General features: G+C 43.3%; 1 protein-coding gene across 2 annotated transcripts in view; it reads right to left on the bottom strand.

The window, feature by feature from the left end:
- Nucleotides 1-18,279, bottom strand: part of chst11 (carbohydrate (chondroitin 4) sulfotransferase 11) — a 101,759-nt gene that overhangs the window by 6,186 nt on the left and 77,294 nt on the right. For both annotated transcript variants that reach the window (XM_085386172.1, XM_085386173.1), the window contains exon 3: nucleotides 54-283. In XM_085386172.1, coding sequence (XP_085242298.1) covers nucleotides 54-283 — 230 coding nt within the window. The remainder of the gene's footprint in view (nucleotides 1-53; nucleotides 284-18,279) is intronic.

The following is an 18,279-nucleotide window of genomic DNA, read 5'->3' as shown; positions in this document are numbered from 1 at the left end:
AAGAACAACAGAAGCACTTATTTTCCTTCCTCTCTGTACAGTACCAAACTCACCTGTACTTGCCCCGGCCTGTAAGCACCATCATGACACGTTTCCAGTTGGTACAGGCCACCTTGGGGACATAGCAGTAGATAAGCTCATGGTCTTCATCCACCACGAGGTGTTTGAGGTCTCCGGGTGTCAGGACTCTCCGCTTACGACTCGATGCACTGTAGACCCGACAGGCATCGACTACCTGATCCCTCCTGGCCTGGTGGAGGACAGCAGCTCCTGATAACTCCGTCTGAGAGAGAGAGAGAGAGAGAGAGAGAGAGAGAGAGAGAGAGAGAGAGAGAGAGAGAGAGAGAGAGAGAGAGAGAGAGAGAGAGAGAGCGACTACTGTGAAATTCAAATAAAAGGCTTCAGGAGGGTAAGTACAGCACAAGATGTGAACAGTCAGTTTTACTTTAATTATGTAGTTTACAGCACAGAGTTGAAAAGAATCCAGAGTAAACAATGTGTGATGTGCAATAAAGGTCCCTGAACAAACACTGGTTCCCAGCTCAAACTGGGTGGTTAGCCAACTTTCAGGATAATTACCAGATAAACCAATGAACCCTCTTTAGGCTGATGTAAAAAATAAATCTTTCTTTTTCAGCTGTGATTGATTGGGTTCAGCTAACCACAAGCTTAAAGAAGAAAAACTCATTGGCTAAATGAAAAGCTCCAATTCCCATGTTACTAGTTTGGACGAGTATGTCCCAGTGAAAGCCCGGCTGTAATCTGTGTGAAGGGATGAACAAAACAAACAAAATGAACTGCCTACTGGTTTTATTACCAGTTGATCTGATAAGGAATCCAATAATTAAACCCAACAACACTTCATCATTAGCTAAACTCTGCGCAAGTCGTTTGTAACAAATGTAGCAAAATGTGACAATTGTGGGATTTTTGTTGACAATAATTGAACTAAACCTTTCCCAAGAAAGGGAACATACCGTATTAGTCACCAACATTCATATTTAACTCACTACACTAGTTATTGTAGCAGAATAATAAAATATTATTTCACACATTTGTTCTGAAACTTAAAGATGTTTTAGTGCTCTTGGTCACTAACACGGCAGTGAGAAAAAGCCGAGCACTCTACAACTGAAATGAATCAGAAAGAGGGCATGAGGACGGATATGGAAAAGACAGGCAGTTAGATTGCGAGTTATCAATCTTAGGCTTTATTATCATACTCATCTCTTTATTCACTCTATCTTTTTGCCTTATTTGAGTCATTCCACAGACTGTGATAGAGATTAGTCCATGGGTGTGGAGGAAAATAATGATATTGGAGAATATTACAGATCCTGCGAGTTCGGTATGAGTGGCTCCAGTCGGTAATCATTTATCGGAGGCATATTTCACCGTCCCAGTGATGCCTGTGGTGAAGCCGACCGTGGCAGGAGAGAAAGGATGAGGTTACAGAAAGAAATGAGAAGAGTAAGAGCAGTATGGAAGTTTTGCATTTTAGGGGCGGGAATGTTTGCTCGTGCCTCTTGATTATTTTTCCTCTGGGTCTACATTCCCCTGTAGGGCAGTGCTCTGGGTTCCTCACAGTATCTAAATTGATTTTACTGTGGCCTGCAGCCTTACCACTCTGTCCCACTCCACACAGCCATGGCCTTTCAGTGATACACTGTCAGGGGCTGAGAGGGTGGGAGAGATGCTGACATGAAGTAATGAAACAACACTGGGGCTAACAGGGAGTCTGTACACGAACACAGCTTTGACTAAAGAGGTTTGCATGTGATTCTCTTGGACGCCAGCTTTCAAAACAGGTCTCCAAGTTTGCAGTTCATCACACGCACAGCTTGCTACGGCATCATGGGGAAAGCTTTTACAGTAGGGGATTGCACGATGTGCTCCTGTTATCCCGTAGCTAACAAGTCTACAACGATCCCAGCTGGGGCGAGAGGCGCGGTACACCCTGGGCAGGCGACCAGTCTATCGCAGGGCAAACACAACAGACAGTCACACCGACGGGCAATTATAATCATTTAACCCAACCCTACTAACTGCATGTCTTTGGACTGTGGGAGGAAGCTGGAGTACAGAAAGGCCCCGGCTACATGGGGGAGTCGGACCCAGGGACCTTCATGCCACCGTGCTGCCCCCCATAAGTCAGATAAGACATCTATAAAATACACTTCTTGAACTAAACCAAAAAATAAAGTACTTACAATCGTTTTTTCTCACTATCTTTCTGTTCACTTATCTAGTGCTCAGTTCATTTAAGTATATCTCACAAAAATACTCTACATTTAAATACAAATACAAACCTGTCCACAAAAATGATGTGGACAGGTTTGCAAAGCAGTTTCATACTGTGAGTCACCTGGTGGTCCAACCTGTCTCCTGACAATTGTTTGCACAGTAGTGTCTCAGTTATAAGAAGCACACTGACTCACACTGACTGGGCCTCGGTGTAAAACATTGCCAATTGGTTGTATTTTGGTTATATCCCTATACAAAAACACGGTTGCCCAGCACTTACGATATTTTGCAGTCAAATGTAATTTTGTGTAGTAAAAATAAATAAATAAAACACATGCAATCCTTGCTCTCCCTGACCAAAAAATAACTTCCTGTCACATTAGACAGCTCTGCACAAAACTATGATTTATTTTAAACTAAGATTTGCTTTTTTGCACAAGACACAATATTTTATTCCCACCAGAGAAAAAGTAATATCTAGATCTTTCTTCATTGGGCAACGATAAAAGAGTATTTTCAAACGTTGCTGTCTTTATTAGAATTAAAGCAATAGTGGGCGTCCTTTATTCCCATAGTTACTCCTGCTTTTGGGAAAGGGAAGTGGAGCTTTTTCAGGATGGACAATGAAAGTCTCCAGTCAAGATGAAGTGCTCCTTTTGTGCGTCTCCACTTGTTTGCTCTTTTATGCATTTTGCAGTCATGGTCATCAACTCCAAAGCATCAAAGCCCACTAAGGCATAAGAGCTCTTTGTTGATGAAACTCTTAAAGAAAAGGAAGAAGTGGGAGCATCAGGCTATAATTCCCTCAAATGTTGCAGCAGACATGCAGCCCTCCATCTCAGCACAGTTTAAACTGTATTTAACTCGGGAAAAGAGACAAGGGGATCTTCTCAGGCTTGCCCTCAGTTTTCCTCTCATCTCTCTTCTTTCTCTGGGATCACTTTCTACCACTTATCTCATCTTTAGGCAGCCCTGTGAAGTCTCTTGTGGGGTTTTGATGAAGAGTGAGGACAGGGATGAAAAGCAGGAGGAGGAGATGAGATGTGGTGGAGGTCACTGACCTCTGGCCATGTCGAGCTTTTCCCATTGGACAGCAGACTATAGCACTAGCAAATATGCTTGCCCATTTCTGCCCTGATACTTTGTGGACACAAGCTAGTGAAACGGCACCAAATAAGAGCCAGTGTCATAAAATGTCATAAAACCACAGCTATAAAAGTAGTTAGCCGCGACACATTTTATGGCTAATTCAGTTTGATCTCTTCCAATAAGAGCCTCAAACATCCAGCTCAGCAGTTTCTGCGTGCAGGTATACTAGATGATGAATTACTTAGTGTTACAGACACCATGCACTGATATGGAAGTGAAGGTTTAGTCCCTATTTCTCTCTGGCAAACACCATCACAACTTTGAGAAAACCGGGGGGCTGGAAATCCTTAATCCCACCACGAAAGTCATTGTCAGCAGCGTATCTGCAAACAGGGAAGGCTTTACTTCCTTATCCTGAGGGTTCGAGATGATGGGAAATGCACATCCTCTCCTTGTTGCACATTTGTTGTTAAAATGTGTGAGAAAGTGATGAAAGGGCAACATGGAGACTGTGTTTCAATATTTCAAGTCTTCATTTCCTCACCACGACTGTGTTATTGTCTCTGAAAGTTGTTATGAGTTTGAAATATCATCTGTGTATCAGCGCTGAGCCGCTTGTCGCAGCGGTGGTAATGAATAGCTTCCTCCTAATCTGCTGATGATAGCAAAGAAAGAGATAAAGGAAGGAAGCCAGGAAGTGATCACTAAAGGACAGAAGAAACATATTCCAGTGAAAGTCTGTAAACTAGCTTACATACAAACGTAGACCCAAGGCTAAAGTATCAACAAAGCAAAGCAAGCCAGCGACGCAGGAAGTCTCAGGGTTACTCCACATCAGTTTGGTCACTTTGATTTGACCAAAGTCTCTGACAGAGCCTTCATCAGACTGTTAATTGGCTGCCTTGGCAGTAGTTTTATATACGTGTGCTATAACCTGTGTTTCTGTATTGTAACAAAGTTAAGACAAGTGTAAAATATTCTGAAAGCTAAAATAAAGATTGAACCAACCATATTTTTGACAGTAAATCATCTTCTGTTACTAATCAAACAGTTTTAGTACAGATTAGGACTTAAAGACTTTTACTATGTAGCTAAAGATGACTAAAAATACACTTGAATGTTCCAGTTAGAGTCATGAATTTTCATGGTGCAAAAGTAAGAAATTCACAATTTGTCTCACGTAATGACCTGAGGATGTTTCTTCAGAATAAGCTAAATGCTGAGGACCAAAAGGTTAAGGGAAAGAACAAAATGGACAAGGATGCAGCGAGTGAGAAGGAAAGACTATGACTTGACTGGCAAAGAGAGCTGGCTGATAAAAGGAGAGTAGATATACTGTGCGTGCAGTTGTCCAGGGTAAATAAGGGGGAGGCTAGGAGCTTAGGAGATGGACTCAAACTGGTCTACAACGGTGCCAACAGAAGGGGAAATGGACTTTATTGGCTAGACTGACAGACTAAGTTAGAAAGGAAATGTACTAATGATTGAAGGGAGTGTGTTGAGGGGTTTGTGATGAAAGAAAATAAGAGAGAGAGACAGATGGATGGCAGTTAGTGAATCAGGAAGTGCAGAGGATGAGTAAGGACAACGTGAGGATGAAGAGTGGAAAGGTGGTTGGTCCTGATGACATACAGCGGACTTTTTTTTAACACAATCTAGGAGGATGAAAAAATGCTTGAGGAATGGAGACAAAGTGCCAATTTTCAAGAACAATGATGATGTGTAGAGCTGTAGTAACTACAGAGAGATAAAGCTGATGAGCCATACCAAGAAAATATGTGAAAGAGTTCTTGGCGGGCTGATAATCAGTGAGCAGCGGTATAGCCATGCCAAGAAGGAGCACTACAGATGCAATGTTTGCTTTGAGAGTGTTGATGGAGAAGCACAGAAAAGGTCAGGACAGCAGCACAGAGAAAGCATATGATAGCATGCCTGGAGAGGAACTGTGGTGCTGAAGGAATCAGGAGTGGCTGGTGCAGCACATATATGAGTGTGTGAACAGATCTGTTTAAGGTAGGGATGGGATCACATCAGCAATCAGCTCTAATTCTTTGCAATGGCTGACAGATGAGATCAGATGGGAGTGTCTGCAGACTATGAACAGATAGAAGACAACCTGGTGTGTTGAGGTATGCTTTGGAGAGCAGAGGGATGAAGGTCATCAGAAGCAGGGCAGAATACATGTGTGTGAACGAGAAGACGACAGTGTGACAGCTGCATGGAGTACAGGTAGTGGAGGTGGATGAGTTTAAATACCTGAGGTCAACCGTGTGAAGCAATGGACGCATAAGAGAGGTGAAAAATATGTGACAGAAGCACAGCAGCAAAAGTGAAAGGGGAGATTCATGAGACAGTAGTGAGACATAACAAAAGGCTGGAAATGGACAGACTGTCATTGGGAGTGACGACAACGGACAGGATTAGAAACAAGTGCATGAGGACGGCTCAGGCTGAGTGCTTTGGAGACACAGTTAGAGCAGCAAGGTTGAGACGGTTTGGACACGTGCAGAAGAAGTAGACCACATGAATATAGAGGCTATGGGTGGGTGATGGTGGGGAGCCAGACGCTCCACTGTGGTGACCCCTAAGGTGCTGAAAGAGAGAAACTAATGCATTTGATTTATACCTCCCTTTGTTTAGAGAGGCACTGTTCATTCATGAAGCTAAGATTCTGCTCCTTATTGCAATTTAGACGCTGCAACAGTCATTACTCCTGTGTACATTTAACCGTCCGATTTATTCTGTGTATGCCTTGTGTTTCTGAAGACTTTACAGTGGGTGTGTGAAAAGAAGAAAGTCCAGTGTCGAGAGGGTGAAGTGCAGCAGCAGCACGTATCCTGTCTTTAGCTCGATGCTGCTTATTATCATAAGAATGCCGTTTCCGTTTTGTCTCCTAAAAATTCATCCGTCTGCGCTCCCCGTCTCGGGTCGCTGAGTTAGCTTCTCTCTCTGCTCGCCAGCTGTGAAGACAGCCAAACAAAGATCAACAGGATTCATCAAAGCACCTCTCTGTCACACACACTGAGCACTAAAGGCAGTCTGTGTCTGTGCGCACAGGCTGGCATTCATAAAGCAGGCAGGCATAAAGCTGCCAGTGTGCCACAACTGTACCAAATAGCACCTGATTTGCAACCATAGAGCTTAACGGGTCGCTGCATGAAAGGTAACAAGGCTCTGCTATGAAAGCTTTATGAGGCAGATTCATCCTTTCCAATAAGACCAGCAGTACATGGACTTTTCCACTATGTCATTTATGAGAAGTCCAGTAGCTGCTGAGGAGAAACTGGGCCAATCATCATGACACAATAACCGCCTGCAGCCACGGAGACACCGACTGGATCTGAGGAAGTTTTTCTGTACCTGTATTTTTCCAGTGGGATAACTGAGAACACACACTCTTTTTCTGAAGCACTCTGCTTCATATTCCTTCCTCATACATTCATACCTAGAAAAAGAGCACAGCTGTCTACTGAGCTGCTCTGAAGGAGGAGTAAGCAAATGCTGCAGAAAATAATAAGCTTAATGTTAAATAATTGATTGTAAAGCAAGAATGTTTGTAATGCCAAATTTGTTGAGTCTTGCTGGCTTTTATACACAGACAGCACTCGGGTGTAGCTGCTGACAGCAGCTTCATTCAAAGTAGCAAGTGTGACTGTTACAGTGTAACTGGATACATTTGAAATACATTTCAGCCCTCTCTGTCTCTGCTACACTGAAACTGGAAAATCAGATCAGTCTAAAATGAGTTTGTTTTTGATGCTCTTGTCCCGCTTTGATGTTTTATGGAAAGCTGTGGTCGTGGTTATTACCTTCTTCAGTAAAGTGTTGAGCTACAACAGCAACTTCAAGTCAACAGCTCTCAGGGAAATGTAAAACATTTATATGAGGCATGTTTCCCACCGTCAGTGATATTCTGTGAGTCTAACTTTGAACTCTGTGACTCTGTTGTGCAGATTCAGAGGATTTCAGTGGCAAACTGAGAACAAGAACCTCTCGACCTTGTATCCTACTAGCTGGATACGATCAGTTAACTAACTCACATACACTGGGTCCTGATGATACTGACATATTTACTGATGTCATGCCAATCTGCCTGCCAGCCTCATATTCAGTTAACAAACTGCACGTACTTACCACAGATGCCTGAACTCGACTGCTCTGTGTTTTATCTCAAACATGGCTGGTGCAATGTTTAAATACTGAGCATCACAAAAGCAGCCTTTCTAAGCTACAGCTTTAAATCTGTGAATCTACTGATTCATGATTTTTGTGCTGACGCTGTTGCATAAGGGCAGTGTGGGAAGGCCATGAATGGAGACAGTGTTCATGCCAGGGGCTAGAAGCACTGAGCTTTCCTGCCAGGTGCCATCAAGGTCAAGTAAACATGCAAACACACACAGATACATGCTCGCTATGATACTACTTGCTGCAGGGTTCACTTCTTAACACATTCGCAGTAGCAGTTAAAAGTACTGCTAATAAAGTAAAAATAATCTGGGAATCCCCAAAACACCACCCTGAGCAGCAGCCAGTCACAGATGTTTCATTAGAGGCTACAGTTTGACACACAGCCCTGGATGTTTATCTGTAAAAGCAGCAGTGGAGCCTGGAGGCCTCGCCTTCACTGAGGGGGCTGTTAACAGACCATCATAAGAATTTAACTGGCAGAGGTTTTTATGGAGTCTTTAGTGTCTTGTGACGATCTGTAGCTTTTCAACCCTAACAGTGTTGTAACTCTGGGGGTAGGCACCGAATCCTTCTCATGCATGCATGTGACAGGAGGACAGGAGGTTAGTGAACTCTGCAGCATGGTCATTTCATGCTTTAAACTCCAGGATATCCGACACCTGGGTAAGGCCGGCCGTCCCTATCCCACGGTAACGTTAAACCGGCAACCTGAGCCCGGAGACAGACCTCCTTCACAGGTGAAAGCTAACCCACAAGGACAGAGAATAGTCTTTACACTGTATCTCTGATGTCAGCCCAACGTTTTAAAGTTCATGTGAAGAATGTTATACTGTAAACTCTTTGGATGTGCAAGGGTTTTATGCTGCTCTGCCAGCTGATTTGTTTTTACCTGACGAGGAAAAATGAAACACACAAGGGAGAGTGTCGATTTAGTTTGTCGGTCTGTGGAAGAACCACTGACTGCTTAACAGAGTGAAAGCGGAGAGTATATCCCTGATTTTTTAAAAACGTAGCTATTGGATTTATCAACATTTAATCTGAATGGATTCAGAAGTTAATGACTAATAATGCATTGCTGTGACTGTTAAAACGTGAGCCTTGAAAAAGTTTTACTCATATTTACTTTGTTATTTATCTTCCTCTCTGGATACGTGCTCGTGGCCTCGTAATACAGACGTCTGTTTTACTTTCCAGGGTTAAAATGCAACAAAGAGTTAAATTAAGCAGACGGCGCAGTGACACGAGAGAATGAAATGAACCCGGAGGCCATACATGTGTGCAGTGATATGTGTTTACTGTATATGTAGAACGTGTGCGCTGATGTACATCTCTGGATCAACAGTGTGTTGTACTTAAATATACACTTGTGCAGAGAACCAGCGTGTGTCTGTGACTAAACAGCAAAGAGAAAAGTGTGGGGTATAATCATAGCACCAAAGACAAGATAATGACAAAGTGCTCTGACTTTCCCTCAGTGCAATCAAAGTTTCTTCTTCCTCTCATGAGCACTTTACTTTGTCTCTCTGCATCGTGTGTTTCACCCCTCAGGGAGAAAAAAATCAGAAAGGAGACGTCGAAGGAAAAAATGAGAAATAGGATTTCAATAAAACCCAGTGACAACTACATTCTCTTTTCTGTTTGTTTTGTTTGTTCGAGTTTGTGATTTGATGGCCTCAAATGCAGCAAACAAGAATTTGTTTGGGTTTAGACGTCTACATTATCAAGAAAATTACGCACTGTTAACTCTGCTGCAGTCAGTGTAAAGTAGAGCTGCTGTGGTATCAGTCCAGTCCTGATTTTCAGATAGATAACACTGCTAAAGCTAAGCTCTGAGATTCCTTTGGTTTTAATGTAAGGACATGCACTCAATGATCACTCAAAATAAGCGGCAATAGTTATTATTTTGGTAGAAAAGTGAAAATAAAATGATATACAATGTACAATTTCCAAAATAACAACAATAATAAAAAAACAGTCCTATTGAGTTCATTATTATTTCAGTTTGTACTTTTTGGTCATTAGTCAGGATTGTTTGTTAATTCCGTTGCTTTTTTTTTTGCTTTGAATCGAATAGAATAGAATTCAACTTTATTGTCATTGCACATGTCACAAGTACAAGGCAACGAAATGCAGTTTGCATCCATCCAGAAGTGCTTTAGCCATGATATAGATATATTACAAAATATATATTAGCAATAATATAGGTATATAGATATATTACAGAAATGGGTCTGTTATAGGTATGAGGGTACAAAAATGGGTCTATTATGGTATGTTATAATGTACACGGTATGAAGGTATGTTATGAATATGCTATAACTATAAGTATGTACAGGCTATGAACAGGATATAAATATGAAACTAAACAGAAATATGCAAGTTATAAACAGTTGTAGAATTATAATTATATTGTACAGAATGATTGTTTATACAGAATTATACAGTAGTGCAGTTAAGATCAGTGAAATATGTGGCTACTTTCTACAGAGGCTATATAAAGTGTAGGTGGTTATGGGTGTATGTTCAGTACATGTGTTAACGTGGGTCAGATGTCAGGAGGCAGAGTTCAGGAGTCTGACAGCTGTGGGGAAGAAGCTGTTCCGGTACCTGGTGGTCTAAGTCCGGAGCTCCCAGAGGGCAGGAGGGTGAAGAGTCCATGTGATGGGTGACTGGGGTCTTTGATGATTTTCCCAGCCCTTTTCAGACACCGCTTCCTGTAGATGTCTTTTATGGCAGGAAGTGGTGCTCCGGCGATGCGCTGGGCAGTTTTCACGACCCTCTGCAACGCCTTCCGGTCCGAGGCAGAGCAGTTCCCGTACCAGACTGTTATACAGTTGGTCAGGATGCTCTCGATGGTGCAGCGATAGAAGTTCACCAGGATGTCTGAGGACAGGTGGTTCTCAGGAAGAAGAGTCCTTGGTGAGCCTTCTTGACCAGCTTGGAGCAGGTGGTCGTCCACGTGAGATCCTCGGAGATGTGGACTCCCAGGAACTTGAAGCTGCTCACACGCTCCACAGCCGTCCCCTTAATGTGGATGGGTGGATGTGGGTCAGCATTCCTCCTGTAGTCCACGATGAGCTCCTTGGTCTTCTCGGTGTTAAGCAGCAGGTTGTTTCTGTCGCACCACTCAGCCAGACGATCCACCTCCTCCCTGTAGGCGGCCTCATCGTTGTCACTGATGAGGCCAATCACCGTGGTGTCATCTGCAAACTTAATGATGGTGTTGGAACCATCAGCCGGTCTGCAGTCGTGGGTGAAGAGGGAGTAGAGGAAAGGGCTCATCACAGTGATGAGCCCTTTCCTCTACTCCCTCTTCAGGGAGTTGGTCAGGATGCTCTCGATGGTGCAGCAATAGAAGTTCACCAGGATGTCTGAGGACAGGTGGTTCTCAGGAAGAAGAGTCCTTGGTGAGCCTTCTTGACCAGCTTGGAGCAATTGGTCATCCAGATGAGATCCATCGTTGTCACTGATGAGGCCAATCACCGTGGTGTCATCTGCAAACTTAATGATGGTGTTGGAACCATCAGCAGGTCTGCAGTCGTGGGTGAAGAGGGAGTAGAGGAAAGGGCTCATCACACAGCCTTGTGGTACACCGGTGTTCATCGTGATGGTAGATGAGCAGCGGTTATCCAGCCGGACATGTTGGGGGCGGTTGGTCAGGAAGTCCAGTAACCATTTGCAGATGAGGGAACTGATGCCCAGGTCTGTCAGTGTCCTGATGAGTTGTGAGGGGTGGATTGTATTGAACGCTGAACTGAAGTCTATAAACAGCATTCTGGCGTAGGTGTTGTTGTTGTCCAGGTGTGAGAGGACAGAGTGCAGTGCGATGGAGACTGCATCCTCTGTGCTCCTGTTCTGGCGGTATGCGAATTGGTGGGGGTCCAGGGTGGGGGGGGAGACAGGATTTGAAGAGTGCTAGGACCAGTCGCTCTAAGCACTTAGTGATGATGGGGGTGAGTGCTACTGGGCGGTAGTCATTGAGGCAAGATGGGTTGGAGTTTTTGGGTATCGGGACGATGGAGGTGGATTTGAAGCAGGCCGGTACCACAGCGTGGGCCAAGGACAGATTGAATATGTCTGTGAGCACTCCTGCAAGCTCCCCAGAACACGCTCTGAGAACACGCCCGGGGATGCCATCAGGGCCTGCAGCCTTGTGGACATTGATCCTGCTCAGCACCGCTCCTACCTACATGTCTGCTTTGGTTGTGGTTGTGGGGTTCCCTCGCTCAAAACGAGCATAAAAGTTGTTGAGCTCATTGAGGAAGGAGACATCAGAGTATGCGGGGGAGGGTTTGGTGGTCCTGTAGTCTGTGATGGTCTGGAGTCCTTGCCACATGTGTCGGGGGTTGGAGTTGGAGAAGTGTTCTTCTACCTTCTTTTTGCAATGGTGTTTGGCTTTTTTGATTCAGTGGTTTGGTTTGGTGGTCTGAGTTGTTACCACTTTGGTGCTTCTCAGGAGAGAAGAATGAGTTTCTTAAACAAGAGTTCAGTTCAGTCTGGGCATAGGCTCGCCATCTCCATCCGGAGAGAATCCAGGAATCTGTTCCATTTGCTTTACACCAACGCCAACAAAAAAAACCTAGGACAGTGGCGCAGCTGCCCCTCTGTTGGTCTTCCTTGGTCTCTTGTGTTCTGGGGGCCTCTGGATGTCTGGAGTTTTGATCTCCTCCATACCTGCTTCATGCCCTGGAGGACGGGGCTGTGGCCCCCCCACACCCTCTAGCAGATCATTACGTGAAGGAACCTTTTAAAAACAAGCGCGTCCATGCTCACAGGTGTACACACGGGTGATCACACCCACAAACTACACCCTTTTTGGCTCCTACCTCAAAGCACACTGTGTTCTGTTGATCTTATGTGCTGCACAATAATGTTTAATATTTAGTATTTACTGTCATATTCCCATATATCATTGTGATGTTGTTTATTCTATTACTCTTGTTCTCTTCTGCTTGTTTTCTTTTTTCTTTCTCAGCAGGTGATCCAGGTGATCGATATATGCTTTTTCTTTTTTTCTCTGCCCGTTCTGTTGGTTTTTGTCTTTTGCCCTTCTCCCCCGTCCCTCTTCTCAGCTGTTTCTCTTTCCCTCTTTCTTTCTCCCCTTCTTTCCCCCAGTCAAGTCTGTCCCGTATTCAGTAAGTGAAAATAAAATAAACAATAAAAGGTGAATCAAATGGACCATTACGGCAAGGCTGGGATGGTCAGTTTGGTAAAGTAAATCCGTTGGGCATCTTTCTTTGCCTTTAGACAACAATTCTGATGGCAAAAGAGCCAAACGGGACAGGCAAAAAAAAAAAAAAAAAAACCTAGCCAAGATGAGGTATCAGCGTGAACGTGGCAGGGGACACAACCACACGCCCCCCTCTAGCTCCTGCTCACATCAACAAGACGACCGATAGTTCAACATGGACGTCTGCAGCCTGTCTCATTTACTTTTCAAAGTGCAAATACTCTCAATACTTAATACATGATGGCTGGACTAACATAGTTTCTACACAAATGACAGTATTATCGCCTATCGGATGACTGCAGAAAAGTAAATTTTTTACAGTCACTGGTCTGGCTCCAGTCCCCTCCGCTAACAGGGAGGCGGGGTTTATGACCTATACTGCAGCCAGACACCAGGGGGCGATAGAGACATTTTGGCTTCATTTTGGGGAGCTGGTAGGTCGTCCTTTTCTACAGTCGCTGCACTGATCGCTAACCGTGAAACAGAGAAGGTCACACTTCCTTTTTTCAAAATAAATATTTTTCAAAGAAAACGACTGCAAATGCAAAAATATACATAAAAGGAAGAGAGAAAGGAAATAAAAAAAAAAAGTTTTCTCTACTCTGTTACACTTGGTAATGCAAATATGTTATCAGCCAATCACATGAAAGCAGCCTCGGTGCATTTAGGCTTGCAGAAAGGGTCGAGTTGACTTGATGAAGTTCAGACTGAGCACCAAGCAAATGGTTTAAGTGATTTTTAACGTTGTGTTGCTGTTGGTACCAGACATACTAATATGAGTAATTCAGAAACTGCTAAACTGCTGGGAATTTCCCACGCAGCCATCATTAGCATTTACAGAGAGTGCTTCGAAAAAGAGAAAATGTCCAGTGAGCAGCAACTCGATGGGTAAAATGTCTTGTTGATGCCAGAGAAGAGGGCCGAGCTGATTGAATGAACTGAATCTATCCCATGAAGAATAAGGGCAATTCTAACCCCACACTAACGAGGTGTAACTAATCAGAGTGGACCCTGAGTGTATTACTGACATGACACTGCTCAGGTCAAAGTGGATTTTTTGCTTCATTTGCTTGGTTGAGATTTTACTGCTGAGCTTGTAATATCTTTTTTTGATTTCACAGAACTCAGACATATTTATCTCCCAAACTGGACAACTCACACCAAAACACTCTTTAAGGATAAATAGCACCACAGACCAGGTAAAATATGGGAAAACTGTCCATTTACAACCGAGACTTAACACAGTAGCTACTGCTGCAGCCAGAAACTCCACTGTCAGCTACTTTTATGTAGACTAACTAATACAAACTCATCATCTTGCAGGACTTCAAGATTCAAGAACATAAGTGTTTGTCTCTGGAAAGCAACCAACAGCAACCAACACCGTCACACCCAATTTGGGATGAATCAGACTTTCCATTATGACCTGAGTTCAGGTGTCGCATCTCTAATTTTGCAGTATTTTAATTTTTGGCATAGATCGAAATATCTGTCAGCTGAATCACTTTTTGCTGTAAAATATTCTCCTCTGAGAATCCATCGCATACAGAGACCTGAGACAGCAGGAAAAACATTGCTGTGCTTTCTTCTGCCTGCAGTAGGTGCGTCTCACAGTTTCGGGGACTCCACTGCACTATGAAAGCTTAGTGTGGAGCAGGTAATGTTAATGAGCACTATAACCTACTTTAATACACAGTTACATACGAAAGAAGACCAAGGTGGAATCACAAAAAACAATTCAAGATTAGTTTTTCTAAAAATTCAAAGTAGTGAGCCAAAGGCCTTCTGGAAGGACGTCTGCTGGAATCGAGCTTGGTTTGAACTTCGTGTAACCACACAATATAATTATTTTATAGTTTTAAGTAAACAAGCTTGTAATTTCAAGATCACGAAACATTTGCTTTTTGATCTCGATGACACACAAAGTCTTATTTATGCATTTCTCTAATCCATTTCTCTACGGCCTTCTGTACTATAGCTCCTCTTTCATGCACACAGTTTATCTTCTCCGAGAGCAAAACAGAGCACTCGTCCCCTTTAAATCCCTTTGTCTCTCTCTTTTCACCGCCTTTCTTCAGCCTGTTTATATGCAGCCTGTAGAGATAGGCAGAGACAAAAAAGAGTAAAGCCTCCTCCTCTAAATCCCTTTGTCTTTAAACCCAGAGTGACTTATCCAGCTTCCTGCGCACACATCTTAGAACCCACACCCACAGCGTATGACTGTGCTCCGGTCTGATGGCTTTACAGCAGAGGAACACTCAAGACAGCTGCTTTGGCTTTTTGCTGTGGGTGAAAGGTGTGACGCTTCTTTCAAGTCTGTGCCAGTCTCAGCTGCTGTGTTCCTGCATAATCTGGCCCAGGGTGCCAATTCCAGAGAGTGCACGCACACACACACACACACACACACACACACGCACGCACACACACACGCACGCACGCACGCGCGCGCGCACGCACGCACGCACACGCACACACACACACACACACACACACACACACACACGCACGCACGCACGCACGCACGCACGCGCGCACGCACGCACGCACGCGCGCGCGCACGCACGCACACGCACACACACACACACACACACACACACACACACACACACACGATTGCAGTGAGTGGATTGCAGGGTTAGAGGCGTATCTGCAGCTGGTGAAACAGCCACACAGGTATTAGTGTCACAGACACACAGAGACACTTTCCTCTTTTCACTGATTACATTTATTTATGAAGCAGTAAAACGACCTGTCTGCACAACATGGTTAAAGTCTAATGATGTCTGGTCTGAAACATGCAACCCTACATGCAACCCTACATGATGTTCAATATGAACTAATGTGCAGTTTGGTCTACAACAGCCTTCTTTGCTTGTCAGAGGTGGACCCTGTTTATTGAATGTCCAGCTCGGCTGACACAACAAATATCATTTGTTGTGGGAGGCGGGCTTCTTTCGTTGAGCCTTGTTGATTGGTCAGCTGCTTTGGTGTGATGAGTCATAGAGCGCTATGTCGTCTGAAAGATTTTCGAATTAGAGTCGCTCTTTTTCACCTTTCTGATGATGACCTCATTATTTTTGTCAAACCTGTCAAACGCTCATCTAAACTTTGCTGAATGAGTAAAGCAGCTAGCTTCCAGCCTGGATTAAATACCATTACCAGTCAAATTATTAGTCAAGTGTACCATCCAGTCATTACCCTGGGACCTGACTATTTACTGAAAGAATGACATTTCACAGCCTGAAACTCTTTAATGTGATATTCCTCAGAAATGTATGTGGACACAAAATGCAACTTGAGTGTGATTATCAGGAGGTCATAGAGTCAAGAAGCAGGTTTGAGATGTATGGAACTGCTATTTTTTCACTTTCATGCAGCTTTTATACCTAAATTACGTTTTTGGTTCACGAGTTTCTGTCGTTCAGAATCTTGATGTGGGTATTATAAATCCTCCTATTTCAAACTTTTACATTTAACAAATAACCCACTGACTTTAGCCCCCTTTTAACTTTCAAATCAATTTATTTGTTCAGTCGTTCCAAATTACGTCAGTAACAGAAAGGAAACCGTTTCAAGTTACTACAAAAGGGCTGTTGTACCAGAATGCAGCACGTTACCTGATAAAGTCTGAACGGTAAGTGGCAAAAGTTTAGTCAGATTCAGGTTTTGTCATTGACCCATCTTTTAAAGCGTCTCTCTGCTATGTCAGTATAAAGCTGAAATGAAAGAGGATGAATGAACAGAGCTGTAAAAAACACTCCTCTGTATCCTTTGACAGAATGGTATCTTTAGCAGGTATGGAGTTTAATTCCAGTTCAAATGTTCAGCCATTATGAAAACGAGATACCTGGAATAAAAGTCTCCCTACAAAACGCCTTGTTTTGTCACTCTGCAGTCATCTGGAAACACCTCTGAGCAGTTATTTTCTGCCATTATCTAAGTTAGACTCCACAGCCATAGACAGTACATGTTTAAACTGATAGTGAAACTTGTGCTCTAACCGCTCTCTATGCTGCTGTGGACCTGTCATGGGTTTCATCTCAGGCTTCTTTGTGCTGTACTCGACTTTCTCACAGAATTTAAGATGTTTTCTCAGGACATTTAAATTCTGCCGTCACTGCTAGCTGAGGAAATCTAGGAAAGAGCAAGAATTCATGGGTTTTTTGGTGCTCTTCTTTTAACACAGTGCTGTGCATAGTTCAATCCAACATATTCATCTCTTCAAATAAGTCATTCCATTCAAATAAAAAGGATTTCAATGCACCTATCAGCCAGCACTAACCAGTGAAGTGAGTATAAACATGGATCCTGACATTCAAGTGGGAGCTACTCTGACATGTCAGCTGACTCCACACCGAGCACAGGAAATGTGAGAAAAGAGTGAGACACCAACACTGAGGTAACCAGCGTTTTTAAAAATATATAACCCCAAAATGTGATGCACACACACACACACTGATGAATGGTTTAGGGGCAACCCAGGGGTCAGGGGTCAGGACTTGCCCAAGGATGCCTCACAATACAAACTGGAGGAGCTGGGGATTGAACCGCTGATCTTGTGGCCACCTTCATACTCCGTTTAAAAACTATTATTACAACCATGCATATCTGAACTGTTTGGCTTTCAACTTAACGTTGATGAGAAGAATTCACCAACAAGCCAAGAAACCTGCATAACTCTGAACGATTGTATTTTTCTTATCAGACTGTCCTGTTACTTTTGGACAAACTCATGCATGTTTTCTGGCAGCAGAAAAGTTTGTAGTAAGAACAAGAAAATAATTCTCTAACTTTTATTAAATGCACTTCAGAAGAAATCCTGGCATCTGGACTTTATGATGTCAGAGGTGGATATGGATGTGATTAGGAGACAACAGCAGTATGATTAAGGCAAACTATTGTTTCAAGCCCAAACAGATGGATCATCAAAACAACTTGAAGCATCTGTGTATCCTTGGATCCCTCAGCACAAACACAATGAACACACATAGACGATGTTAGCCTACATTAGCTGAGTCATTCCTTTTACTACGGCACAGATCTGAGCATCAAGTCTGATTTCTGATTCAGCATTAATGAGTGAGCTGGTATAATCTGTTATAACTGCCTCTGTGAGCCAGCCTGTCATTGCTGGTTGGAGGATAAAAAGGAAGAAGGATCATTAGCAGGTTTCTTTACTGTATTTAGATGTACTCTGACCACATGTGGCCACGTTAAATTACTTAATTACATTCAGCATCTGATTTAAATTGTGGTTAATAAAACTATCTCTGAGGAGTCAGAGCTTAGCTTTAATATAATGTATTCTAAAAACACACAGGTTCAAGTCACAAAGACGAGGGTGTCATTGGGCTTTTGGAAGTCTAAGCGAGACCTTGTAGCTCCCGCCTTCTGCGCCTCCAGGGCTCAATAAGAGGGAAGTTAAGCCCTGAATTAAACACTTGACTTCAGATTTATTTAAAGTGAGCTTTTTTGTAAGAAAACCAGCGAGCATGTATTAGCTGAAAGCAAAAACATCCAAAAGAAGA

The sequence above is a fragment of the Rhamphochromis longiceps genome, linkage group LG17 (assembly GCF_057381845.1).
Source record: "Rhamphochromis longiceps isolate RC_006_pf linkage group LG17, R_longiceps_female_GT1.1, whole genome shotgun sequence".
In the NCBI taxonomy this organism is placed as follows: domain Eukaryota; kingdom Metazoa; phylum Chordata; class Actinopteri; order Cichliformes; family Cichlidae; genus Rhamphochromis; species Rhamphochromis longiceps.
This window is presented reverse-complemented; position numbering and strand designations above follow the sequence as displayed.